This window comes from Macrobrachium nipponense, chromosome 8, assembly GCF_015104395.2.
Source record: "Macrobrachium nipponense isolate FS-2020 chromosome 8, ASM1510439v2, whole genome shotgun sequence".
NCBI lineage: Eukaryota > Metazoa > Arthropoda > Malacostraca > Decapoda > Palaemonidae > Macrobrachium > Macrobrachium nipponense.
Genome location: NC_087203.1, coordinates 1,781,189 through 1,809,010, shown reverse-complemented (window position 1 = coordinate 1,809,010; position 27,822 = coordinate 1,781,189). Strand labels below are relative to the sequence as shown.

At 37.2% G+C, this 27,822-nt stretch overlaps 1 protein-coding gene across 1 annotated transcript in view; it reads left to right on the top strand.

The window, feature by feature from the left end:
* LOC135222582 (uncharacterized) overlaps nt 1-26,409 on the top strand; it is a 384,420-nt gene extending 358,011 nt beyond the window's left edge. The window contains exons 8-9 of the mRNA XM_064260656.1: nt 5,069-5,183; nt 26,204-26,409. Coding sequence (XP_064116726.1) covers nt 5,069-5,183; nt 26,204-26,359 — 271 coding nt within the window. The 3' untranslated portion in view covers nt 26,360-26,409. The remainder of the gene's footprint in view (nt 1-5,068; nt 5,184-26,203) is intronic.
* The last annotated feature ends 1,413 nt before the right edge of the window (nt 26,410-27,822 follow it).

Genomic DNA, 27,822 nt, shown 5'->3' with positions numbered 1-27,822 from the left:
TGATTCCTGCAAGCATTATCATTCACAGTATTTTAACAGTGACAGAACATACAACACAAAACTCCACTTTGTCTACATTTACCTTTTGAAGTGGCACATTTATGACAGTTACAAAAGAGTACAAATTCACATGGAAGGTGATTTTCCGATGTACGTAATATACATAATCTTTATGATAAATTTGAAAGGGAGTCTCAGAAAGCAGAATACGGACCATGTTCGTTGCAAAATAACTTTTCAAAATGTAACCCCTTAATACAGAGGTAACTTAGCTAAAGAATTTATTTTGCTATGATGATAAATTATAGACCACAGTTCGCTCAAAGATTGACACTGGCAACCTTTTTCAATGGCCTGAATAAAGCTCAGCTTTCTTGATTTGATGTTCCAATTCATCCTCACTACAAATTTGACCAAATTCAGAAAGATACTGAACTTAGCTGCGAGTGATGCATGTTTTGTACCACATTTGCTTGTGTAATCATTTCCAGTTAAAAAATGCACAACTGGTATCACTTCACACACGTCTATCTTTACCCAGTATGCTTGTTAATATATGCACGGGAATGTGACTCACAGACTCACGTGTTCCACATCTCATCCACTCTTTAAGACCCAGTTTTTGCAAACCATGGAAAGATGAAGCAATATGATAAGAACATCAGTGTCTGCTGGCAAGTGTGTTTTAGAGCTGAATCCTCATTGGTCGAGTCAGTCTCAGGAGAATTTGGGGATCTCACACTGATGGTCACAGGGATTCAGTTGTGCAAGTACTATGGTAGTGTCCGGCAATGGATGTCAGAAGTCCTGCCTTAGTGGGAGCTCCTGATTATTTGGCGTTGTCGGGGGGGTTGTTCACTGCTCTCTAGGTGGTGGTGGGGAAAAACGTTTCTTTAGTAATATTCAAGTGAGGTTTTTCCTTTCTTATGTGAAGGACTTCCAGGAGGCACAGACATCCTGATTTATGATTTTGATATTAGGTAAAATATTTTTTCTTCTTATTCGAAGGTTATGGGCAGTACTGGCATGATTAAATATGGCTTCTTCTTGGGGGTGGCAGGAAATTCGCTTGGAGAATTGCATGTTGGTCATTCTGATGTATTTGCTGAGGCATCTTTCGGACAGGGCATGTGTAATGGTCTTCTTCAAGGGATCCTGCAGAGGGGCTGCTGGGTTTTTTCTCATCACCAGGCTGCTCATCTTCATGTTGTAATAGATCACTAAGTTGATCTTTTTGTCTTGATTGGTAGGGTTGACGTTTCCCTCGGTTATATTCTTGAGGGCTTGTTTGTCCTCCTTGTACCTCCGGTGGAAGTGCCCCTTGTAGAAAAGCTTGATGGGCTCTGTGACTGGGCGGGGTTCCTGGTGGTACCAGGCTTCCATATTCTTCTTTATTAATTTATCCATAGCATTGGTGATGTGTCCGTTTTTGATGTGTTGAATCTGGGAACTTACTGTTTGACAAGGACGTCAAGGCAGTGTAGGTGGTGGTCTTGGCAGTGCTCAATCATGAGTGTGAGGCAGCTGTGGTTGTGGACGGTGCCCATGTAGAAATTAATGAAGAGGACTCCAAAAGGAGATCCCATCACCACCCCGTTGGTAAACAAGGATTCCACATCCATCGAAGTGATGCATCCTCCAGGGGGTGTTGCTCGTAGGGCTTCAAGGAACTTGGCTGACGACTCCATGCTGTGGCTTTAAGCCCACTAATGACTTTTCAAAAAGATGACCTACAAGGAGGTTGAAACGTCAATATAATACTAGCTATACCAACACCAACTGTATACCAGAGACTACTCTGGCCCAGATTTGACCTATGCCTACGAAATAATACCTGCACTGATAACGACCCCTGCTTGACCTGGATTTAAGATCCCTGTTTATACTGTCAATACCAGTATACCAGATAAATAGCACAAAAATCCTGTTTTTAAATAAAGCATCCCCTTCAGCATTTTTTAGAATTTCCCAATATGAATATTGGCCAGTTACTGAGAAGCAGATAATAAGAAAAAGAGAGAAAATATATCAATCAGTTTGCTTAATTCTGCCAATTTATTTAATAGAATTTGTCTAAAAGAGGGTCTTCTTCCAAATTATTATTATTATTATTATTTTGGAAAAACTCTCTTATCGCGAGAGTATATATAATATTCTAAAAAGTCCACAATAAATAAAAAAGGTTGCGAGTTCGTGTATAATTTAAAACCCCCTTCACAAAACTTTCGAAACCTTCAGTCAAAATTTTTTTTTTTTTTTTACTGAAAATGAACCCAGGGAAGGGTTTGAAAGCTTTGTGAAGGAGTTATAAATTATACACGAACTCGCAACCTTTTTTTATTATTGTGGACCTCTTAGAACATTATTATTATTATTATCTATCACAGTCCTCCAATTCGACTGGGTGGTATTTATAGTGTGGGGTTCCGGGAGGGTTGCAATTCCTGCCTCCTTAGGAGTCCAATCACTTTTCTTACTATGTGTGCCGTTTCTAGGATCACACTCTTCTGCATGAGGCCCGGAGCTACTTCAGCCTCTAGATTTTCTCTTGATTCCTTTTCAAGGATCTTGGGATGCGTGCCTAGTGCTCCTATGATTATGGGTACGATTTCCCACTGGCATATCCCATATCCTTCTTATTTCTATTTTCAGTATCTTGGATATACTTATTCCATTTTTTTTCCCTTCTGCTTTCTCTTCAACTCTGTGGTGTCCCATGGTATTGCGACATCAATGAGTGATACTTTCTTCTTGACTTTGTCAATCAACGTCACGTCTGGTCTGTTTGTACGTATCACCCTATCCGTCCTGATACCATAGTCCCAGAGGATCTTTGCGTGATCGTTTTCTATCACTCCCTCAGGTTGGTGCTCGTACCACTTATTACTGCAAGGTAGCTGATGTTCTTGCACAGGCTCCAGTGGAGGGCTTTTGCTATTGAGTCATGCCTCTTTTTGTACTGGTTCTGTGCAAGTGCCGGGCATTCGCTTGCTATGTGGTTTATGGTTTCATTTTTCGTATTGCACTTCCTACATATGGGAAGAGATGTTATTTCCATCTATCGTGTTCTTTTTGAACATATCTGGTTCTTAGGGCCTGATCTTGTGCCGCTGTTTATCATTCCTTCAGTTTCCTTCTTTAGCTCTCCCCTCTGTAGCCATTGCCATGTGTCATCGCTGGCTAGTTCTTTAGTCTGTCTCATGTATTGTCCGTGCATTGGTTTGTTGTGCCAGTCCTCTGTTCTGTCTGTCATTCTCCTGTCTGTGTATCTTTCGGGTCTTCGTCTACTTTTATTAGTCCTTCTTCCCATGCACTCTTTAGCCACTCGTCTTCACTGGTTTTCAGATATTTGCCCCAGTGCTCTGTTTCTCGGTGTTGACGCAGTCCTCTATACTTAGTAGTCTCTCCCTCCTTCTTTCGTGTTATGTACAGTCTGTCCATATTTGCTCTTGGGTGTAGTGCTTTGTGTATTGTCATATGTTTCCTGGTTTTCTTTCTGATCTATGCTGCGGAGTTCTGCCTTCGTCCATTCCACTATTCCTGCGCTGTATCTGATTACTGGCATGCCCATATGTTTATGGCTTTTATCATATTTCGGCGTTGAGTTTTGACTTGAGTATCGCCTTGAGTCTCTGCATATATTCTTTCCCTGATCGTGTCCTTCATCTCTTGGTGTTTTATATCCCCTCCTTCCATTATTCCCAGGTATTTGTATCCTGTCTCATCCTATGTGCTTTGATTGTTGCTTCCCAATTCTGGGTTAATCTTTATCCCTTCAGTTCCTCGTTACTTTGCCTTTTTGCATGTTGACTTAAGGCGCATTTTTCTATTCCAAACTCCATCCTGATGTCCCCAGATACAATCCTTACAGTCTGATTAGGTATCTATTTCCTTGATGCTCTTACCATACAGCTTGATGTCGTCCATGAACATCAGATCATTGATTCTGTGCCTCTTTTCTTGAGTTGGTACCCGGCATCCATCTTCTGTAGTACTTTTGTCATGGGAATCATGGCTACTCACGAAGAGTAGTGGGGACAGTGAGTCTCCCTGGAAAGAATCCCTCTCCTGATATTAACCTCTGCTAGTCTTATTCCAGAGCTTGTAAGTATTGTATTCCAGTTGCGCATTGTATTTTTGAGGAAGCTGATGGTGTTTTCCTCAGCCCCATATATTTTCAGGCATTCTATTAGCCATGTGTGTGGTATCATGTCGAAGGCTTTCTTATAGTCTATCCATGCCATGCTTAGGTTGGTTTTCCTTCTCCTACTGTTCTTCATTACCATTTTGTCTATCAGGAGCTGGTCTTTTGTGCCCCTACACTTCCTTCTGCAGCCTTTCTGTTGGTGGGGGATGGTGTTTGTCTCCTCTAGGTAATTGTATAGCCTTTCACTGATGATACCTATTAGTAACTTCCACATTATTGGTAGGCAGGTGATAGGCCTGTAGTTACTGGCTATATTTCCCTTACTCTTGTCTTTTTGTACTAAGAATGTTCATCCTGTGGTCATCCATTTGGGTGCATGGTGATTTGAGATACAATGCTGGAGTTGTTCTGCTATTCGTGGGTGTAGGGCCTTGAAGTTTTTGAGCCAGTGTTATTATTATTATTATTATTATTATTATTATTATTATTATTATTATTATTATTATTATTATATTATTATTATTATTCAGAAGATGAAAGCTATTCATATGGAGCAAGCCCACAGTGGCCATTGACCCATATAACATATATGTTATGTACGTATGTACTCTATGAAAAATATCATTTATATTGAGTAATTACCTTGGATTGTTCACGGACTGCCCTTGCCAGCACAAGGCTGGCTTAATCTAAAACAACAACAACTTGGATTGCATTTGTATCTAGTTTCTCTTAGACATATGGCCCTCTGTTTTAAATCTCTATATATTAATCTGGATTAAGTTTTTTCCTGCCCAGAAGCTAATTATATGAAAGAACTGAAAAGTGTTGCATCAGTCTAGTTTGTGCTTTGAACAAGACCACAGATTAATTCTCTGTGGAAAAATGCTACTACTTTTGGGTGTCTTTTGTTCTTTTCAGAGTAATATCATTGGCTATGGCACTTTGTGCAGCGAACTCCGCAGGACACCTGAGCAACCACGCTGACATTGCCCCACATCATGCTGGAGTAACATTTGCTATTTCAAATACAATAGTAAGTATTTCTTTATAACATAAGTTCAGTTTTCACTGTTTAATAAATGCGGCATCCATAAATCAATGTAAGAGAATGATGATAAGTGGAAAGCGAGAAAGTATTTTTATTTTCAGAAATTATTTTTTATACACAGTACCTTGTGCTTATTTTCATTTATTTACTGGGAAGAACGGTACTTACATGTAGTCTATCGAAATGTTCAAAAGCAGGGTAATTAATAGCTCTTGAAAACCAACAAATAAGAAATAGTTAAACTTCTAACAATATTCTTTCCTTAGCTTTCATATTCAGTGCCCATAAATTGATTGCACCATAACATAATCAATTTGGTTGAGCCTTATCATTTTTTCTTTTTTTTAAGCTATTAAGCTTTATATACTTATTTGATATCCTATTTTGAAGAAAATCTTTCACAGAAGCCCTTTAAATGTTCAAAGTTTTTGTTAGACTGACCAAGTAAACTATTTATTGACCATTTCGCAAATATAGCACGTTCATGTGAGTTACATACCAAGTCGTGATTTTCGGAGTGGTAATTGATAAATGATTGTGGTTCGCTAGGGATTTCGACACCTGGCACGACGAAATATAGATATCCAGTCTAGCATGGCATAGACAGGTGTACACTTTTACTCGTGTTTTATTGCAGCATGCAGTGACTCACATTCCATGTATAAGTGACCACTCTCCTAGAATTTATGGTGATTGTCTTGAGTTTAGCTTTCTATACAGCATACAGGAACATAAATGTGATCATCTAATTTCTGTTTTGGCTACTGCATGTATCAGAAAACAGGGATACTTCCGTCATATTTGGAGGCAGTTGACACAGCCAGTCATATAAATATGTTCCGATCTCGTTGCTCGGAATTTCAAGAACATATCAAATGTAGAATATTGTGCATTTTCATTGGTTGCTCCTTCCTGATCTTCAGCTTCTTTTCGCCTAAGGTGCTCGGTAAATTCTTCCTGAAATTTTTATTTTTCTTCTCCCTTGAGCTGCTTATTCTTGGTACACTTGGCACATTGATCTATTTTTGGATGAAAAAAAAGAAAGTACAGTGGTACCTCGAGATACGAAATTAATCCGTTCCGAGGCGGCCTTCGTATCATGAGCTTTTCGTATCTTGGACTGTATTTTACATGTAAAATGGCTAATCCGTTCCAAGCCCTCCAAAAACACCCCAGTAAATTTCATAATAAAGCTAAATTGACCTATAAGCAATGAGATACTACAACAATTTGGACCATTCAATACCTAACTTAATAACGTACTGCTAATTACCTGTAAATAACGTGTATTAGTGTACATGGTATACAAGAAATACTGTACGTATGTAGTAAAATGTGGAAGCTTACCTTTCGAGTGAGGCTATCTCCGAAAGTGGCGACAGAGGAGGAGGACAAACGGCAGATACGTACATACGTACGTACACTTAACTTTACGAAACACATAAAAAATGTAAGGAAAACATACGTAAACTAAAATTTACGAAACACATTAACAAAACTGTAACACTTAACTTTACAAAAAAGTAAAAAAAAAAAAAAAAAAATTCTTTTTTATTTTTAAATTTTTTTTTTTACTTTTTTATACTTTAAGTAGGTTTTTTTTTTCTTTTTTCTTTTTACAAAATTTCAACTTCATCACCACTTTCAACTTTCTGTTTTTTAGTATCACTTGGTTCTTCCTTTTTGCTTACTCCTGCTAATACTAAAGGCCTCTTTAAAAAATAACTATCCAAGGAAGATTGCTTCTGCCTGCTTTTCACAATGTTCCTGAAATGACTCAGGCAAACGTCATCAAACTGCGCAAGCATACGACCTGTGTGAGCCTTTTCGGGGTGTCTTTTTTTTCTACAAATGATTGCACTTTATGAAAAGCGGCTAGAACATCCTTAATTTCTGCCGTTGTCATAGGGTTGTCCTCCTCCTCCTCGCCGCTGCTAGAGAACTCCTCTTGAACGACGTTATGTTGCATGGCCTCCAACTCCGTCAGGTCATCCATCGTAAGCTCCTCTTGGTGCTCCTCGAGAAGGTCGTTGATGTTGTCCTCGTCGACGACCAGCCCCATGGACTTGCCGAGTGCAACAATCTCGTCAAGATCTGGTTGCAAACCAGTTTTAGGATCGTCAACTGTTTCTGAATCTGCAGCACCAGCTTCGCTCACGTCGAATCCCTCGAAGTCTCGGGCGGATACGGCATCAGGCCAGAGTTTCCTCCACGAGGAATTCGCCTCGAAACCTCCTGCTAAGCTTGGTCGATGAGTCGGATGCATATGACGATGTCGAAATGCTCCTTCCAAAATTCACGCAAGGTGAAGTTTGTGGTATCGGTGATGTTGAAACATCTCTTGAAAAGATGTTTCGTATACATCTTCTTAAAGTTTGATATCACTTGCTGGTCCATGGGCTGGAGGCGAAGGGTGGTGTTAGGCGGAAGATAAAGAACCTTGATGAAAGAATACTCCGCTAGGATATCTTCCTGGAGGCCAGGAGGGTGGGCAGGGGCATTGTCCAACACCAGCAGACATTTCAGAGGGAGGCACTTCTCTTCCAAGAATTTCTTCACTGTCGGGCCGAAACACAGATTTACCCACTCGGTGAACAAAAGCCTTGTTACCCAGGCTTTCGCATTAGCCCTCCACATCACTGGAAGCTTCTCCTTAAGCACTTTGTGGGCCTTAAAGGCTCGAGGAGTCTCGGAATGATAGACAAGTAGGGGCTTCACCTTGCAATCCCCACTGGCGTTTGAACAAAGTGCGAGCGTAAGCCTGTCTTTCATAGGCTTATGCCCGGGTAGCTTCTTCTCTTCCTCCGTGATGTACGTCCGACGAGGCATTTTTTTCCAAAAAAGGCCAATCTCATCACAGTTGAAGACTTGCTGAGAACTGTAGCTTTCCTTGGTCACCATCTCGTCGAACGTCTTTTTAAAGGCTTCGGCCACTTTCGTGTCCGAGCTGGCAGCCTCCCCATGCCTCACCATCAAATGGATACCAGTCCGTTTACGGAATTTCTCGAACCACCCATGCGAAGCCTTGAAGTCTAGGGTTGGCGTTGATGTCCCTTCTCCTCCGTCGTCTTCACCCTGGGCAATCAAATTGCCGAAAATAGCGCTGGCCTTGTGGCAGATTGCCGTCTCCATTATCGCATCGCCAGCGATTTCTTTGTCTTTCATCTAGACAAGAAGCTGCCGTTCCATCTCGTCGTGCACGTGGGTCCTCTTGCTGGACAAAATAGTGACGCCCTTGGAAGGTGTAGCTGCTTTGATGACATCCTTCTGCTTAAGGATGGTGCCTATTGTCGACGGATTTCGGCCGTATTCCTTGGCGATCACACTCAATCGCATACCAGCTTCATACTTCTTGATAATCTTCATCTTTGTCTCCAAAGAGAGCATTCTCTCTTTCCATGAATTTCAACTTTCTTGGGGCCCATGACTACGTATAACTTGTACATAATTTACGTATAAGTAGAGTAAAGTTCTCACACAACACTAATAAAGTACGTATACTGCAACGAAATCCACTAACGAATTTACGTTAATAAACGAAATCGTTAGAATGAACGAATACCGCGTGCGTATGATAACAATGCTGGTACCGAGTGGCCGAGGCATGCTGCTACGTAGTAAGATGCATGATGGGAAGGATGCTGACCAATAGGAGAGAAGGATCTCATGGCAGGGACTAGCATCAGGAACCAATGGGAGAGCAGGAGGATGGTGGCGAGTCTACTCAGTTGGCGGCGCGTGAGTTTCAAAATTGTTATCGGTGGTCCGAGCGAATCTCGGACTTTCCAGCAACAACCTTTCGTATCTTGAAAAATTGTCGTATGTAGAGCCTTAAAATTTTTCGTGTTAGCTTTCGTATCTCGAGTTTTTCGTAAGTTGAGCCTTTCGTATCTCGAGGTTACTACTGTACTCATCGCAAAATATTCTACAATAGGTTTTATCATGTAATGGTGTTTGTTGCGCCGACTTGGGTGTTCACATTCTTCTTTATAAGTTTATACTTTTACTTATGGATAAACACTGATCAGGTATATATATATACACACACACACACATATATATATATATATATATATGTAAATTATATAATATATATATATATATATATATATATAATATATATATCATATATATATATATATATATATATACATATATATATATATATATATATATATATATATATATATATATATATATAATACATATATAAGTATAAGCCACGACGGAAAGATGAACAACATTGGTGCTTCAAGATCTTTCAATCAATGTCCTTTACTTTGCAGACAAAGGGTGACATACATGAGAAACTGACCACATTCAGATCTTTGGTAAACAAAAACTTATTCACAAAACATATTAAACATACATATACAAGAAAAATATTTTTTAGGCCAACCTAATTTGTATTTAAGTCTGTGATTGTATCTTTGAGGTCATTCTTAAACATGTTACAAAATACAAGGGTCTAAATGAAACTACCAGTCTAATTTATCCGGGGATTGTTTTCACTTAAATGAATGAATAATGCATTAGATGTTGCCCAGTTTTGACAGAATATTTATGCTGGTTTTAATCTTACTTCTAAGCCCTTGCTCGATTGTCCGAGATAAAAGGAGGGGGCAGTTCCATACATGGAATTTTAATATTAAGTTGTTGCTTTCCCTTGGGCCATTTTTTATTAACATTCCTTTTAGTGTGTTATTATAGGAAAAAACATGGTTGACCTTAAAGGATTTTAACAGTGATTTAATGGTTTCAAATTCCCTTAAAATAAGGCAAACTGAGAATGTCTTAGAATTTTCCTTTTCCGTGTTACTTACACTATAAAACTTTTTGTGGGCTTAATATAGCAAATATCTAATATATGTGAAGAATAACATAAAACTTCCCAATTTTTCTGATGTATTCAATTTCCTGATGCAAATACTGGGGACTGACAATGCTCGTAAAAACATAGAAGAAAAAAGTGATATTTTGATGTTAAGATGGTGGCCTGAATAGAAATGAACATAAAGTCAAGTTGTTGGGTTGGTATCTATGAACACTGAATTTACATTGAATGGTTCTCTATGTATCAAACATCAAAAAATAAAAAGGGAGGCCAATTGTCTTTTTTCAATTGTAGAGTAAACTAAATCGATTGGTACCTGGTTATTTAATTTAGAGAGTAAATCATTTACATCACTACCAGCAGGCAAAACAGCTAAAATATCATCAACATATCTATACCACTTCAAAGAAATATAAATTATATCAGGTGAATAGCGTTTTTCTTCAAAGAATTCCATGTATTTTAAGTTTGAGAGGAGTGGTGATAAGGGGTTGCCCATTGCCGTGCCAAATATTTGTTGATGAAATTCAACCACTGAATATAAACTTACAATCAGAAATGCACAACCTAGTGAGTGAAATAATGTGGACTCAGCATGAATTCATTATTAAATGAATTCATGCTGAGTTCATTTACTAAGATATTCTAAAATAGAGTATATTATATATATATATATATATATATATATATATATATATATATATATATATATATATATATATATATATATATATATGCAGACACACACAAGGTATACAGGGACGAAGACATAAGAGGTTCAGGGGGCCCATAGATACTTCAGATGTGTGAAACGTTTTATGATAATAAATTTTGGCCTACATCTGAAGTATCTATGGACCTCCTGAACATAGGTAGGTATATATATATATATATATATATATATATATATATATTATATATATATATATATATGTATATATACATATAGGTTATATATATATATATATATATATATATATATATATATATATATATATATATATATATATATATATATATATAGTATAAGGAATCAGCAGTATATACATATTATATATATATATGATATATCATATATACATATATATATATAGATATATATATATATATATAGGATATATATATATATATATATAGATATATATAACGGTTTTTGCTACGAAGGAAAATTGAAAAGCGAGATAGTCAAGCACTTTCGGTCTAGTGCGACCCTTTACTCAGGGACAACTGATGGTACAGAGGAAAACATAGTCAAAGTAGGCTTAATATCCAAATTGACATTACGAGATTAACAATAAGGTCAATTTCACTCTACAGAAACGAGGAAACGCCTGAGGGCAGGATAAGCAAATTTTTAGGCAGCCACACCGTGGAGGATCACCCACGTGTTCAACAGATGAATCACCCAGAAAACAATACATTTTGAAAAAACAAGGAGGCATATACAACTTATTACCATAAAATTTACAAAAATGATCCCCAAAAAATTATTAATGAAAAGACAAAAAAAAAGGATATAAACATATCGAAAGAGAGAGAGAGAGAGAGAGAGAGAGAGAACCGAGAAGAGATGAGAGGAGAGACGAGAGAGAGAGAGAAGAGAGAAAAAGAGAGAGAGAGAGAAGAGAGAGAGAGAAATAATAACTATATACATGTGTGACTAATTAATTAGTAGTTCATTTATTTTAAGGTCCTTCATAAACATTTTACAAATATACGGGTCCAAATGATACAATCCCAGACTAAGATTTAGGTTGTTATTATTAGTGATTTGTATAATTGCTGATTCCAGTAAATTTCTTAAAACATAATCATTAGATCTAGCAATTACAGAGGTATCGCCCCAATTAATACAATGAGATTTTTCACTCAGATGGATAAACAGTGCATTTGAAGTCTGGGCTGTTCTGACTGGATACATATGCTGCTTAATACGTACACATACATTTTTACTTGACTGTCCAACGTAAAAAGATGGGCAATCCTTAAAAGGAATTTTGTAAATGATGTTATTTGTTACGGGACTATTCTTAATTAGCATATCTTTAATGGTATTGTTATATTGTTATAAGAGAACACTACATTAAAATTAAACGATTTAAATATTGATTTTTTATGGTTTCAAATCCACGAAAATAAGGCAAGCTAAGTACATTTTTAGGCATTTCTTTTTCATTACTAGCAACACCATAAAACTTTTTGTGAGCTTTTTGATAACATAAATCAATTATATGAGGTGGGTAGTAAAGGTCGTTTCCTATCTTTTTTATGTATTCTATTTCTTGGTCAAGATATTGTGGACTCGTGATACGCAAAGCACGTAGGAACATAGAAGAAAAAAGGGATTTTGACGTAAGGAAAAATCTATTTCTGGGCGATTGGTTCGTGTCACCCAGCGAAATATCCCTTTAATCCATTATTTCTAAGGTAAATGAACTAACAAATACCAGAGAATAAATAAAATAAAGAAAAAGGTCAGTATAACTGACTCGCTCACCCTCCAAGAGGGCGTCGGTATGAACACTAGGGCGAGTGAGACCACTACCACGAACCTCTTACCAATAGAAATCTCCTACGACAAAACCCCCACAAGAGAGCCGCCGAACCCACAGAATGGGCAGCAACTACTACTACTCCACCCCACGCTACCGACTGCTGCGCCTCTGGTGGCCATCCTGAAGTTAGCAGACAATCTTGAGCGCAGGGATGGGTAGGGTGGGATTTCGCTGGGCGACACGAACCAATCGCCCAGAAATAGATTTTTCTACGTCAAAATCCCTTTTCTGGGGTCAGTTCGTGTCGCTGCGCGAAATCGTACCAGAGAATTAGCACAAGATTGTAAATGAAAAATAAATAAGGTCTCAAATAAAACTTAAAATAAAAAAAAAAAAGATTATTATAATTGCAAGAAAAATATATCTATACCAACAATTGTTTTATACAATTTAGAAAATACTTAAGATTAGCTTAAAGTTAACATATATGTACAGGTCTTACATGGAATATATGTTGAACTTAACATCTGTGTATACTTATTACATACCATAGTAAATAAAGCAATTATAATAAATAAAATGATTCTGAACAAACTTAGAATACAATATAGTAAATAAATTTATACATGTTATATGGTAAATAAATTTATAGATCTTAATAGACAAAACCCATAACCATTGTAAATGGAGATGTGTCACCCTAGCATAAAAATAAGGGGACCACATCATAGAGATCATTATATACAATCAATTGTGGGTGACCTAGCAAAAAAATAAGGGACACCCACTGTACCATCACAAGAGCAGCTAAGACTCAAGGTAGACGTAGATGAACATGGTAGGTATAGACAAACTGTGACTGAGATAGGTAGAAAGGTAGATCTGGATCTTCAAACTTAAGATTAAGCAGAGGTCGGGGGAAACTATGTTACCCGCCGCAACTGCTGAAAATTTCAGAGATTCCAAGGACTTTAAGTAATGACGCTTAAATACTGTCTGCGATTTCCATCCAGTATACTTTTTCAAATCATCAAAATTCATGTGTTGGAAATAGTTAATTGAGGTGGCAACTGCCCTGACATCATGAGCTTTAGGGAAGGAATCAGGGTTGGCTTGTTTAATAAAGTACAGGATTCTGTTGCCTGATACCTTTAATTGATAAAGTACCACCTTTTTCTCTCCTAAAGAGACGGACCCGAAGAGGATGAGGATGTCCTGGACAGAAAGGCTCGTTAAGGTCGATACTGGACAAAAGAGAAAACAATCTTGCAGAAGGGGTATAAACCTTCCACGGTTCCCACCTCAACAAAGGATCCTCATTCTTTGCTAAAAAGCTACGATCCGGGGAAAGTAGAACTTCCCCTGAGGGAAGAAATTCTATATGATTCGGATCTCTGGACAATGCCGATAGTTCTGAAATTCTAGCTCCTGAAGCCAAGCTTAATAAAATTAGAGTTTTCTTAAGAGCATTATAAACTGCAACATGTCGTATTGTCTGTTTCTGAAGCCAGCTTTAGAACATCATTCAAGAACCACGACACTGACGTAGGCCTTACTGAAGGTCTAAGTCTAGCACAAGCCTTGGGAATAGACGAGAAGTAAGAATCTGTCAAGTCTATGTTGAAACCGAGTTGAAGAATCTTCTTCAAGGCTGACTTGTTTGTCGTAATAGTGCTAGCTGCTAAGCCTTTTTCGAATAAAGATCTGAAAAAGGATATAGCAGAATTGATTGTCATGATTCTAATGTCTGATTCTCTCAGGAAGATTGCCAACTTTTTGACTGCAGCATCATACTGTCTCAAAGTTGAATCTCTTTTATCAGATTCCAAGAAAAGAATATTTCGTGGATCGATATCTGCATCTCTTTTAGCCACAAACTTCATGAAGTCCATAAAGTTAGGGTTTTGAGAATTCCTGAGGAAGCGAACACAGTCTTCGTTTGTACTGACTGGGAGAGCCTGGGATTGGGAATCCGAAGAGGACGAAGACCCAGTTCCCGAATCAGAGGGTACCAGTTGCTCTTCGGCCAGTCTGGGGCTACTAGAGCTACTTGACCCTTGAACGTCCTGAGTTTGTTCAGTACCTTCAGGAGAAGATTCACTGGAGGAAAGACATAAATCTTCTCCCAGTTTTTGTGCCAATTCTATGGACAGGGTCGTCCGTGGCATAGGCCAGAGGGTCCAGGTTGGGGGCCACATAACATGGAAGAAGTTTGTGGTTCGCTTGAGATGCGAATAGATCTACTTGCAGACCTGGAACCCTCCGGAGAATCCATTGGAACGAACTGTTGTCCAGATACTGAATTTACATTGGAAAGATTCTCAATGTATTAATACATCTAGAAAAGGGATGACATTGCTATTTTCAATTTCAAAAGTGAATTTTATGGATGTCACTAAATTATTCAATTTAGACAATAAATCATTTACATCGATACCAACAGGTAAGACTACTAAGATGTCATCTACATATCTGTATCATTTTAAGGGGACAATTGTGATATTCGGAGATGTTGTTTTTCAAAATATTCCATATATAAGTTTGAAAGGAGAGGTGATATAAAGGGTTACCCTATGGCCATACCAAATATTTGTTGGTAGTATTCTCCATTAAAAATAAATCTGCAATCACAAATAGATAATCTGGGGCTACTAGAGCTACTTGACCCTTGAACGTCCTGAGTTTGTTCAGTACCTTCAGGAGAAGATTCACTGGAGGAAAGACATAAATCTTCTCCCAGTTGTTTATCCCAATTTCTATGGACAGGGCCCAAGGGGTCCGTGGCATAGGCCAGGAGGGTATTCCTTTCTCTTTGTCTTTTTTTCATTCACTTTCTTTCCATGGTTGGGGGCCAACATAACATGGAAGTTTGGTTGGTTCGCTTGAGATGCGAATAGATCTACTTGCAGACCTGGAACCCTCCGGAGAATCCATTGGAACGAACTGTTGTCCAGATACTGAATTTACATTGGAAAGATTTCTAATGTATTAATACATCTAGAAAGGGATGACATTGCTATTTTCAATTTCAAAAGTGGAATTTTTTTTGGATGTCACTAAATTATTCAATTTAGACAATAAATCATTTTTAGAATCGATACCAACAGGTAAGACTACTAAGATGTCATCTACATATCTGTATCATTTTAAGGGGACAATTGTGATATTCGGGAGATGTTGTTTTTCAAAATATTCCATATATAAGTTTGAAAGGAGAGGTGATAAAGGGTTACCCATGGCCATACCAAATATTTGTTGGTAGTATTCTCCATTAAAAATAAATCTGCAATCACAAATACATAATCAATGAAATTATGAGACTAACGGACATAGGCAATTCATGCAATACAAGTATTACTTACATATTAATAGCACAGAGTCATAGGACTTTTGTAAACAAGGAACATACATCAAAACTGACAAAGAATATCACTAGGGTTTAGTACAATGTTATTTAATTTTTCCACAAGATCAAGAGAATTTGGGGCGATACCTGTGTAATTGCTAGATCTAATGATTATGTTTTAAGAAATTTACTGGAATCAGCAATTATACAAATCACTAATAATAACAACCTAAATCTTAGTCTGGGATTGTACCATTTGGACCCGTATATTTGTAAAATGTTTATGAAGGACCTTAAAATAAATGAACTACTAATTAATTAGTCCCACAATGTATATAGTTTTATTTCTTTCTCTCTCTCGCTCTTCTCTCTCTCTCTTCTCCTCTCCCCCCCCCTGAACCCCCTGCAAAAAGAAACCCCACCCCCCCCCCCCCCCCCCCCCCCCCCTCTCTCTCCTCTCTCTTGCTCGATATATATACCTTTTTTGTGTTCTTTTCAATTAATAATTTTTTGGGGAACATTTTTGTAAATTTCATGGTAATAAGTTATATATGCCTCCTTGTTTTTTCAAAATGTATGAATCATCTGTTGAACACGTGGGTGATCCTCCAAGGTGTGGCTGCCTAAAAATTCTCTTATCCTTATTGCTAATCTTGTAATGTCAGTTTGGATATTAAGCCTACTTTGACTATGTTTTTCCTCTGTACCATCAGTTGTGCCTGAGTAAAGGGTCGCACTAGACCGAAAGTGCTTGGCTATCTCGCTTTTCATTTTTCCTTCGTGGCAAAAACCTTTATTTATACACAGCATCACATTTTATATACTTTGTGATCAAGTTATTCATATATATATGCTTGTGTGTGTGTGTGTGTCATGGTAATTGCTCTATAGTGAAGAATTATATATTAAAGGAAAGGAAAATGCATCTTCTTCGAGTAGGTCTGCAGCAAGGAGGCATTCGCACACGTGGGGGAGGCGTTTGTTCTCATGATTGTTCGAGAATACTCAGGTGTAATATGGAACTCCAACACTCGGCCCGTCGCTAGAAACGCCACGCATTATGATGTAACTTTTTGTCTGGATCCTTCTAAAAAGTTCTTATCGGGAGACAATTACGTTCATTGGTCAAGCTCCGCCCCAGATCGCCGTATATATATATGACTGAGGAAGTACAGAAATCAGATGATCAGAGAGATCGTCAGAGATAAAAGAATAAGTAAGAGACGAAGAGTGAGAGATGAAGAGGACACACGAGAGAGTGTGAACAGAAACAAGGTAAGGCCGAAACCCCTTTCAGAGAATAACCGTCCTACAAGTGGTATTGAGGAGTAACCCGCCCTTCAAGTTTCAAGACTAGACATTTCTTCCTGCAGTACGAAGTCGAGAACCCGTCTGAAGTTTCTATAGTCCCCTTTTGAAAAGCCCTCATTTCGAGCAATGATTTCGACAGCTGCAAAATTTGCCAGTATCTCATTACCGCACTGTTTCCCCATTTTACAAATTGTCAGTTTTAATTTAGTTATGTAAATAAGAGAAACCATTCTGCATTTATCTTTGTTACTAAGCTTGCAAATAAACTTCTGTTCTTTTCGAGTTTCTTTCTTTATTCGTATCCCCAGTTTCAACTGTTGGTGTTTAATCCTTTTTGTTTATTATAATAATGAACCTGAGCAGATCTCGGGGTCTGTAACATTTTTGACGACCTTGCCAGAATATTCGGCATTGTAACAGATTGAAACAGGGAGAGTATAGAAAGAACCAGAATGAGTGAGATGGTGAAAGTTTATTGAGTCTGGTAAGCTTCTGGGTCTAGAGGGGAATGATCTCCGTGAGTATGTTGAAAGGAAAGAAAGATGCAGCAAGAGAGAGAAGTAATGAAAATGCAGCAAGAGAGAAAAGCAATGAAAATACAGCAAGTGAGAGAAGTAATGAAAATGCAACAAGAGAGAGAAACTTTGGTAATGCAGCAGGAAGAAAGAGAGAAAGAACGTAAGCATGAGTTGGAAATCGCTCAGTTAAGGCAAAGTACTCTTAACAGTCAGACAGGAGAGAACGAAAATGTCTCCTAAAGAAATGTGGACTATGTTTACAGTCAGTTTTGTGTGGTAGGGCACTTACTGTGTATAGTTGCATGTCTAAGGAGGAATGTGATGATTATGATATTGTGAAAGAAACTTTCTGTAGCGTGTACAGGTTAGTACCCAAGGCGTACCATAAGAAATTTAGAAGTTTGAGAAAGGACGAGAATATTATGAATGTAGAATATGGTAAGAAGTTAGAAAGACTATTTTTTGATTGGTTAACTTCTGATAAAGTTGATGATTTTGATGGTCTGAAGAACTTAGTATTGCTAGGAAACTTTAAAGATAACGTATCCCCTGAGATTAAGCTTTATATAGAATATAGGCGAGAAGTATTTTTTTGCAGGAGCAACTAGGTTAGCAGACGAATATAGTCTGACTCATAATTTAAGTATCAGTAAGAAGCGAAACGATCCTTCGTCTGGTAGAGTACAAAGCAGTAAAACTTTCAGTTCTAGTAATAGCAATTGTGAGTAAAAGTGACTGTTACTGTTATGCATGCGGAAAACCTGGTCATACGTCTAAGGTTTGTAAGAATAAAGTGGCATTTAGTGGCTCAGAATTAACTTGATTCCGATGTAATGGGAAAGGGCATTTAGCGAGAAATTGTGCAGTAGAAAGGAAGGACGTTAAGAAACCAGTGTTTCTAGTTAACCTTTCGTCAAGTAGGGATGATGTGATGAGAGAAACTAGGAAATTTTTTGGTGAATTTCTGTCAGAAGGTGTAGTTTCCTCTCTTGGAGGAGGATATTCGAGAGAAGTAGTATTGGTTCGGGACACAGGAGCTGCTGTCTCCCTAATTAGGAGAGAGAGTGTGCCCAACAGGGCAAAAATAAATATGGAAGAAAAAGTCATGTTAGGTGGATTTCCAAACAAGTGTTTTTTGTCCTTTGTTGAAGTTGAACTTGGAAAGTCAGGTAGTGTCAGGAGAAGTAAAACTAGCAGTTGTTGACAGTTTCCCTGTTGCAAGGCGTTGACATTATTGTCGGTAATGACTTAGCTTTATCCAAGAATGTGAATCCTGTTGTGAGGGATATTCCAGTGTCTGAAATGGTAGTAACTAGATCAGGTTTAGATACAGACATAGACTACGGTCATAGTTTGTTCGTGGATTTGAACGAGAGTGAGTTCGTGGATTCGAACGACTGCGAGTTCGTGGATTTGAACAAGTGTGATAGAGGTGGCAAGGTTGATCTTGGCGTGAGTGTGGCTGAGAGACCTGACTCTATCAGTGACAGTGATGGCGAAGCTGAAGGTGTAGCTGTCGAGGATAATTTAGTCGCTGTAATGGAATCATGTAATAGTTAATGTGATGAATTAGGCACTAACCCATGGAATAAGGATGAGCTAGTCAAGTTTCAGAGAGAGGATGAAACACTAACCCGAATTTTTTTAATGTGAGCTGGATGATGATCTCGATGATGTGTGTAAGGAAACGTTTTGTTTAAAAGACGAAGTTTTGTGTTGTTATGTTCATCCTAAGTCAGGTAGTAAAGAGGAAATCACCGAACAATTAATGGTTCATAGGAAGCTTCGTGAGCTAGTTTTGAAGTTAGCGCATGATGAGCAAGGACATTTGGGAGTAAATAAAACTTTCAGGTGTATTACTAGTAGGGCGTACTTTTGGCCTAAAATGAGAAGTGACGTGAAGAGATATGTTTTAAGCAGTCATGAATGCCAAATTGCCGGAAAACCAAATCAAGTAATTCCCAGAGCTCCATTGTGTAATATTCCTTCAGTAGGCGAACCTTTTGAGAATGTAGTTATCGATATGGTGGGACTGTCACCTAGAACTAAGGTAGGGAGTATATATCTGTTAACAATCATTGATAGACTAACTCGCTATCCAGAGGCGATACCCGTAAGAAGCTGCAACGCAAGGACCGTAGTTAAACGATTGTTAGATTATTTTTCTAAGTTTGGTCTGCCTCGTACTATACAGTGATAATGGTAGTAATTTTGTATCCAAATATTTCAAGAATGAAAGAGTTGGGCATTAAACTCATAACTTCCACACCTTATCACCCCGAATCACAAGGTATTGTAGAGCGGTTTCACCAAACGTTAAAGAGTTGTTTACGAAAACTGTGTAATAACTTTGAACATGACTGGGAAGAGAAGTTACCTTTTGTTTTGTTAGCTTTACGGTTGGCACCGAATGACACTACAGGATTTAGTCCTTTCAAGGTGGTTTTCGGTCACACTGCTAAAGGTCCTTTGGAAATGTTAAAATGTAATTTAATGCTTAAAGAAGGTGGAGAGGACACATAACTAATCTAGAGTATTATAAAAACAATTTAAGAGATGCTTGGCAACTAGCGAAGGCGAACGAGAGTGAAAGTCAAGGGGAAACTAAACGGAAACATGATCTTGGAGCGAAAGAGAGAAGTTTCTGTGTGGGAGATGATAAAGTTTTAGTATTAGTGCAGAAAGAAGGTCCTTCCTTATCTTATAAGTTTGAAGGTCCTTTTTCAATTTTAGAGAAGAGGGAAATTAAATTATTTAATAGATATGGGTAAGTGTAGAGCAAAGTGTCTGCATGTAAACTTGCTCAAGAAATATAACGAACGCCCCGTGCCTGTATAGTAACAGTGTCTCAGAAAGAAGTTAGTTTTGAGAAAAACTCCGAAGTGCTTAAGAATTTTGAAGTTTTTAATCAGGGTTTAGAAAAGGAAAAATTGAGGGAAATATGTAATGTTTTAGTGAATTATCCTGAAACTATAAGTGACAAACTAGGCCTAACCAATATTTTAGAACATGATAGTGAGTTGCAGGACACAAAACCCATTAGGCAAAGTCCATATCGTCTGAGCCCAGAAAAAGCCGAATCTGTGAGGAAGGAAATTAGTTACATGCTAGATAATGATTTGATAGTACCTAGCGAGAGTGAATGGAGTTCTCCGGTAGTTCTGGTGAAAAAAGAAGCTGGATCAGATGGATTGTGCATTGATTTCCGGAAGGTAAACAATGTAACTAACCAAAGTAATTTTCCCTTACCCAGGATTGATGATTGCTTAGATAGAATCGGAAATTCCAAATTCATCTCAAAGCTTGATTTGGCTAAAGGTTATTGGCAAGTACTTTTAAGTGAACGAGCCCGGAAAATATCCGCCTTTATAATGCCATTCGGTAGTTTTGAGCCCAAAGTTATGGCTTTTGGCTTGAAGAACGCAGCCAGTACCTTCCAAAGGTTAATAAATAAAGTTTTAAATGGCATCAACAACTGTGTTGTGTACTTAGATGATCTTGTGATATTTTCAGACTTGGGAGGATCATGTAAAGATTTTTAACAAGTCTTGGAAGCCTTTACCAAAGCGAATCTCGTTCTAAATCTAAGGAAATGCGAATTTGGGAAAGCCTCTATTACTTATCTAGGACATAAAGTAGGTCTTGGTAAAATCTGTCCAAAGGATCGGAACATGAAACCTATCGTAAATTTCCCAATCCCAACAACTAAAAAGCAGGCCATGAGATTTCTTGGAATGGTTTCGTATTTCCTTCGATTCGTACCAAATTTCTCAGAAATAAGCGCTCCCATAACCAATCTGTTTAAGAAAGGACCCAGTTTTGTATTTGATGGCGCATGTGTGGAAGCTTTCAACAAGTTAAAGGCTATAATGATTCACGAGCCAGTTCTATTATTACCTGATTTTCGTAAGGAATTTATTCTAGCGATTGATGCCAGTGACATTGGCGTAGGAGGGGTTTTGTTACAGGAAGTGAATGGAATGAAACTTCCAGTTGCCTATTATTCAATGAAACTGAATAAAGCGCAGTAGAATTACTCCACTATTGAAAAGGAATTGTTTGTTTTAGTTACAGCCTTGCAACACTTTGAGATTTATGCACGTGGTAGTTCTGTTTTAACTGTGTATACTGATCATAATCCGTTAGCTTATTTTGGAGAGGTCTAATGCGTTGGAGTTTCGAATTACATGACTATAACCTGAAGATAGTTCATATAAGGGGAAAAGATAATGTTATAGCTAATAGCGTCTCCAAAGATTTTTCAGATTGAGTAGCCTGATGACCGTTTTCTGTGTTTGCACGGTTGGGTGAATGAATTGTGAAGTGTGCATGTTTAACCGAGTTAAAGCTTTATGCAGAATTGATCCCCTGCTGTTTGATTCTTGTTTCTTTAAAATAAATAAATAAATAAATAAAATCAGTTGATTTCATTTTTTTTTCTTTTTGGGGGAACGTGTCATGGTAATCGCTCCATAGCGAAGAATTATATATTAAAGGAAAGGAAAATGCATCTTCTTCGAGTAGGCCTGCAGCAAGGAGGCATTCGCGCACGTGTGGGAGGCGTCTGTTCTCACGATTGTTTGAGAATACTCAGGTGTGATATGGAACTCCAACACACGGCCTGTCGCTAGAAACGCTGTGTATTATGATGTAACTTTTCGTCTGGATCCTTCTAAAAAGTTCTTGTCGGGAGACGATGACGTTCGTTGGTCAAGCTCCGCCCCATTTAGCCCCGCCCCAGATCGCCGTATATATATATATATATATATATATATATATATATATATATATATATATAATATATATATATATATATATATATATATATATATATGACTGTATATATATATATATATATATATATATAGGAAGACAGGAAGTAGAGAAATCAGATGATAGAGAGATCGTCAGAGATAAGAGAATAAGTAAGAGACGAAGAGGACGCACGAGAGAGTGTGAACAGAAACAAGTTAAGGCTGCAGTTGGAGAGAGAGAGAGAGAGAGAGAGAGAGAGAGAGATATCTCGACGTTGAGCAACCCCTTTCAGAGAATAACCATCCTGCAAGTGGTTTTGAGGAGTAACTCGCCCTTCAAGTTTCAAGACTAGACTTTTCCTCCTGCAGTACGAAGTCAAGAACCCATCTGAAGTTTCTACTGTCCCCTTTTGAGAAGCTCTCGTTTCGAGCACTGATTTTGACAGCTGCAAAACTGGCCAGCAAGTATCTCATTACCGCTCTGTTTCCCTATTTTACAAATTGTCAGTTTTAATTTAGTTACGTAAATAAGAGAAACCATTCTGCATTTATCTTTGTTACTAAGCTTGTAAATAAACTTCTGTTCTTTTCGAGTTTCTTTCTATATTCCTATCCCCAGTTTCAACTGTTGGTGTTGAATCCTTTATGTTTATTATAATAAAGAACCTGAGCAGATCTCGGGGTCCGTAACAGTGTGTGTGTGTGTGTGTATGTGTGTGAGACAAAGCATCTAAATCTGGTCATTACACTTACCAATAAAAATTTTGTTACCTCACAGCAGCCAGACACTCGAATTTCATCACAGATAAAATACGACTGATTACTCTAAAGGCAAGAGTGATCCCTTCAAAACTTATTAATCATGCAAGAAATCCTACTAGGCTCATTAAAACAGGTGTGAGGTAATGATATATGAAATTAAATTAATTAAATGGCATCACTCCAAAAATAACTGTAAAAGTCTAAGTATTTCCATGGTTCTAACCCACTTCATTAAAAGTGAAGGAAAACAGCACAATTACCACTCTATATTTCTACCGAAACAATTAGATATACGGTGTACAGTGCATAAATGAAACACTGTCATAAAAATCTTAAATACATAATTTTAGCATTGAACTCAAAATTTATAAGTGAAATTCACAGGGACATTTAATATTACTTGTAAATATCACAAAGTTTACTTCATTCTTGAATTAATTATTAAGCAAACTTAAATCAAAATTAATTTATCAAGAAAATTAATTAACAAAAAAATTAAATTATTCAAGTAAAATTCAAACTGTTAAGCAACAATTTGAAAAGAATTCTTAGTAAATGCAAGTTAATTCACAAGTGTTAAATCCAATTAAATATGTAATATTAAATCAATAAGAAACACCTAAGTTAATAAAAAAAAACAAAATGCAAATGCGAAACACAAAAACATGTGGAAAATACCAAAAATGCTAAGAAAACATGAGTTACACAGAATCTATATAAAAAACACACACTTAAAAAATGGGTAAATGCACAAAAAGTCACCAACACAAAAATGTGAAAAAAATTGGAATAAATTCACCTGGAATAACTTACATACTTTCAGTATTTTAAGTACTTTTTAAGTTTAAGTGCTCATAAAACTTGTATAGCACATTACCTTGGTACCAGCTCTTAAAGGCCTGTTATACTACCTTTAATTGAAAACACTTACACATGAGGTGACTGTTACACACTTTTACAAAGTCTGTTCAGATTCCACTAATAAACACTAAGAAATTAAATAAATCTAAAAGTTATGAGTGACTGCTAAGTACAAAATCTTTACATTTCAACTAAATATCTCTTATACGGGAGGGAGAAAAAGAAAGAGAGAGAGAGAGAGAGGAAGAACCAAATCGAATGGTCTCTAGATTAAGCGTGACAAAATTGCTCTCTTTTTATGGAAACTTCTGAATTGGGCTTCATCAGAAATGGCTACTTTATTGCTTTTCCTTGGCACATATTTTACTTCTATGTCATAATCTTGGGCAGTCATAAACTAACGAGCTCTATGTACGGGAAAATTCATATTCTTCAGCATTTCTACTGCAGCTGATTGATCAATTAACACAGTTATCTTATACCCATAATCAAATATTATGTATGTGAAGTGCTTTAAAGCGTATATTATAGATAAAGACTAGGTCTCTTACTGGGTTACTTCTGTTGGTTACAGTTTTCTACTGTAGTATGCTATTAGCATAATATTTGCTGCCGTGTTTCTGCATTAAAGATAAGCCGAGTCCCATATGACATCTAATATATCTTATTTAAATTTTTGTCCAATATATAGTCTTGTAAAATATGTAGGCTCCTCAAAAAGACCCCTCAATGTATGTATAGATTGTGAAAGGGGGTTGACTTTAGAAAAGGTGTCAGATTGTCAACGCCTGAATTTTCCAGTGTTCGAGAACATGCTAAAATTATAAGGTTGATGTAAATTATAGACATTAAAATTCTCACTAGAACTACTTCCTCACATCAATTAGCCGTTTTAGAATCTCTCTTTGTAAAACCACCTGTACCTTAAAAAAAAAAAAAAAAAAAAAAAAAAAAAAACAAAAAAAAAAAAAAAAAAAACTTCCGCCACCCTTCTCTTCTTGGTATAATGAATTTCCGTGGCGCCTTCATCTTTTCTCTTCTGGTTACTCGTCTTCTTCACGTCGTTAGACATGGTATTTTCAAAGTGTCCCTTATGTACTATTATTGTGCTTTTTGCTTTTAGTGTAAGTATGTGTAAAGATGAGTTGTTTGTAATGTGGTGTATTTATTATGTTTTTAGTTTGAAAATGGGGCTGGCCCTTAAACATTGCTTTGTGTATGTATGTATTTCATATATATTCATAATATAGCTACACTTCTAGTCTGTTAGCCAGCCATGAGATTTCTCTTGCCATTCCATCTCAGCTGTTACTCCGTGTGGAACCCTCTTGGATTCATCAACTCCTTTAGTAAAATATTTTAGATTCTCAAAGCATTTATCCCTGACATTTCAGTTTCCAAAATTTCTCAGCTCATCAGTTTTCACAACTATCTTCAGTTGGGTGGATAGATGTATCCTTCATTTGTATTTCTTGAGTAGCAGCTTAGATTTATATGGAAGATGTTTTACAAGTGTCTATTTTTTTATACTTTAGTGTCTTAACTAAGGGAGAAGGAAGGAAGATGACTTGAGTTCTTAACACTATCTTAGACAAATGACCTTCAGCTTACCATTGGTGGAAGCAGTAGGAAACAGGCTTCATGGACAGTCTTCGCTAACCAGAGAGGTCATTTATGGGAAATTTATGGTACATTTTAGTAGATGAAAGAACATGTAAGGATGAGAATTGTTTGCTTACATCATTTGTTGTATTTTGTGAATTTTTAATAATGGCACACACAGCCTTCTGTTCCTATTTGAACAAAAGGCTGACATCTGGGAAATATTGCAGACCATGATAAGTGCATAAAATGATTGAAAATTTTGATAAAAAAAAAAACTTATTTTATAAACCCCACCATAAATCATACCCGGAATATTTTCAATGATGTACTATCTACTGTATATTGCACAGTGCGCAGTAGACAGTACCCCATTACAGGAAGAGTGTGTGGTGAAGTACTAGTACTAGTCACATTAGACACTTCCATTTGTGTGAAGTGAAACAAGGGAATTGTATAGATATAGTACTCAGATTTTATAGATATAAATAAACATTTATTTGTATTTTCCATTTTTTGCAGGCCACCATTCCTGGGATCTTATGTGGACCTTTGACTGCTGAGTTAGTCGTTGCATCTCACGGACGATGGTTTCCTGTGTTCCTTTTGGCTGGGACTATTAATTTTACTGCTGCAATGATATATCAAACCCAAAGCTCAGCAAAACCTGTTCTATGACAGAGAGACTAGATTTAGTTTGTTTTATAAATGAAAGAGTTTGTAAAAGAGATATGTGTTTGTATAAATTTAAAACCTCATCGGTCAAGGACGATAGACAAGACTTGATTACTTGAACAAAGTAGTGAATAAGACTGTTAGTGAGCTATACTTGTAAGCCAATCCCTCCATCTCACTTAGCCAAAACTCTCACTTTCTTTGGTCCTATTTGTATGATAAGCATTCTTCCCTGACTTTCTTTAAGTTTCATTTATAGTTTTCTCCCTTGAGATTTTAGCTCTGAGTTAATCATTAATCTGTTTTGCTCATAAAAGTGAAGGAACAGTTTTAACAAATCATTATATGTGCGATGCTGTATGATACGTTTGATACGTTTTATTTATTTATGATTCATTCTTTCTATATCCCTTGTTGGAAGAGAGGATACTAGATGATGAACAGATTTGGAGATGGAAGAACCTGCACCAAGCTCATGGCCTCTAGCCACAAAGACACTCATAAAATTTGTTCTGCTTGTAATATCTAGCGAGATTTCCAAGAGATAGCTGTCCAAAGTGCAGTGGCTGTTGAAGCAACACATGAAATTGTGTATTAATAATGTTGACCTGCAGCTAATGGGAACAGTGACATTTTGTTCACCATGGAGGACAGCTACCAGATGAGATAGGCATCTCTTTGATGATTGACTTCTCTTCTGCTAAGTCCTCTTGAAGTGGAAGGCATTGACAGTGGTTGTGAACTTGATCCCGTAAAACATGGCATCATTTTTACTATATTATCCTTATGGTTCAAACACTAGTCCATGCTTGTATTTGGAAAAGGTGATCAAACCTTTGGTCAAGTCCATGGAATCAATGCAGTAAGCTTGGGAAATATCCGTTGGAAAAAAATCTAAAAGTATTTTGGATGGACACAGGACCTGTATAAGAGGTTACACTGTTCTGTGAAGGGACCACAGTATTAAAATGGAAAATCTCTGTCAAGTGATGATCCTACGCTAGCTGTGTCTCTGAAGTTTGGGGAACCTATGAATCAGTCTCATAAGCAGTAATGGAACCTGTTTTCTTCCATTATGATGTCAAATAATTCTCTGTTTCATGTAAACAGAAATATCCATAATATTGGATGCCAAAGGAGGAAGCTCATGATAGGTTGGCAGGATCCTACAACAGGATCTTTGTATTATGACCAGAAGATGAGGACCAGTAATCGATCCTAGTTCCATCAATAAAGTATCAGATGATTGGTTGCAGTAAGAATAATAATTTCACTTGAAAATGTTGTGAGTGCCTTTGTGAACCAGCTGTGATGTGCTGTAGCTTCTATGTCCAAAAACCTTATGCAGTACACTGCTAATCTTCCATAACTGGCCAACAGGGAGAATAGGAAGGAACTGAAATAATTCAGTACTTTTACCTTGTGTTTAGTTAGTAAGTCAATCCTTAATGGAGCTTCTAGAAGTG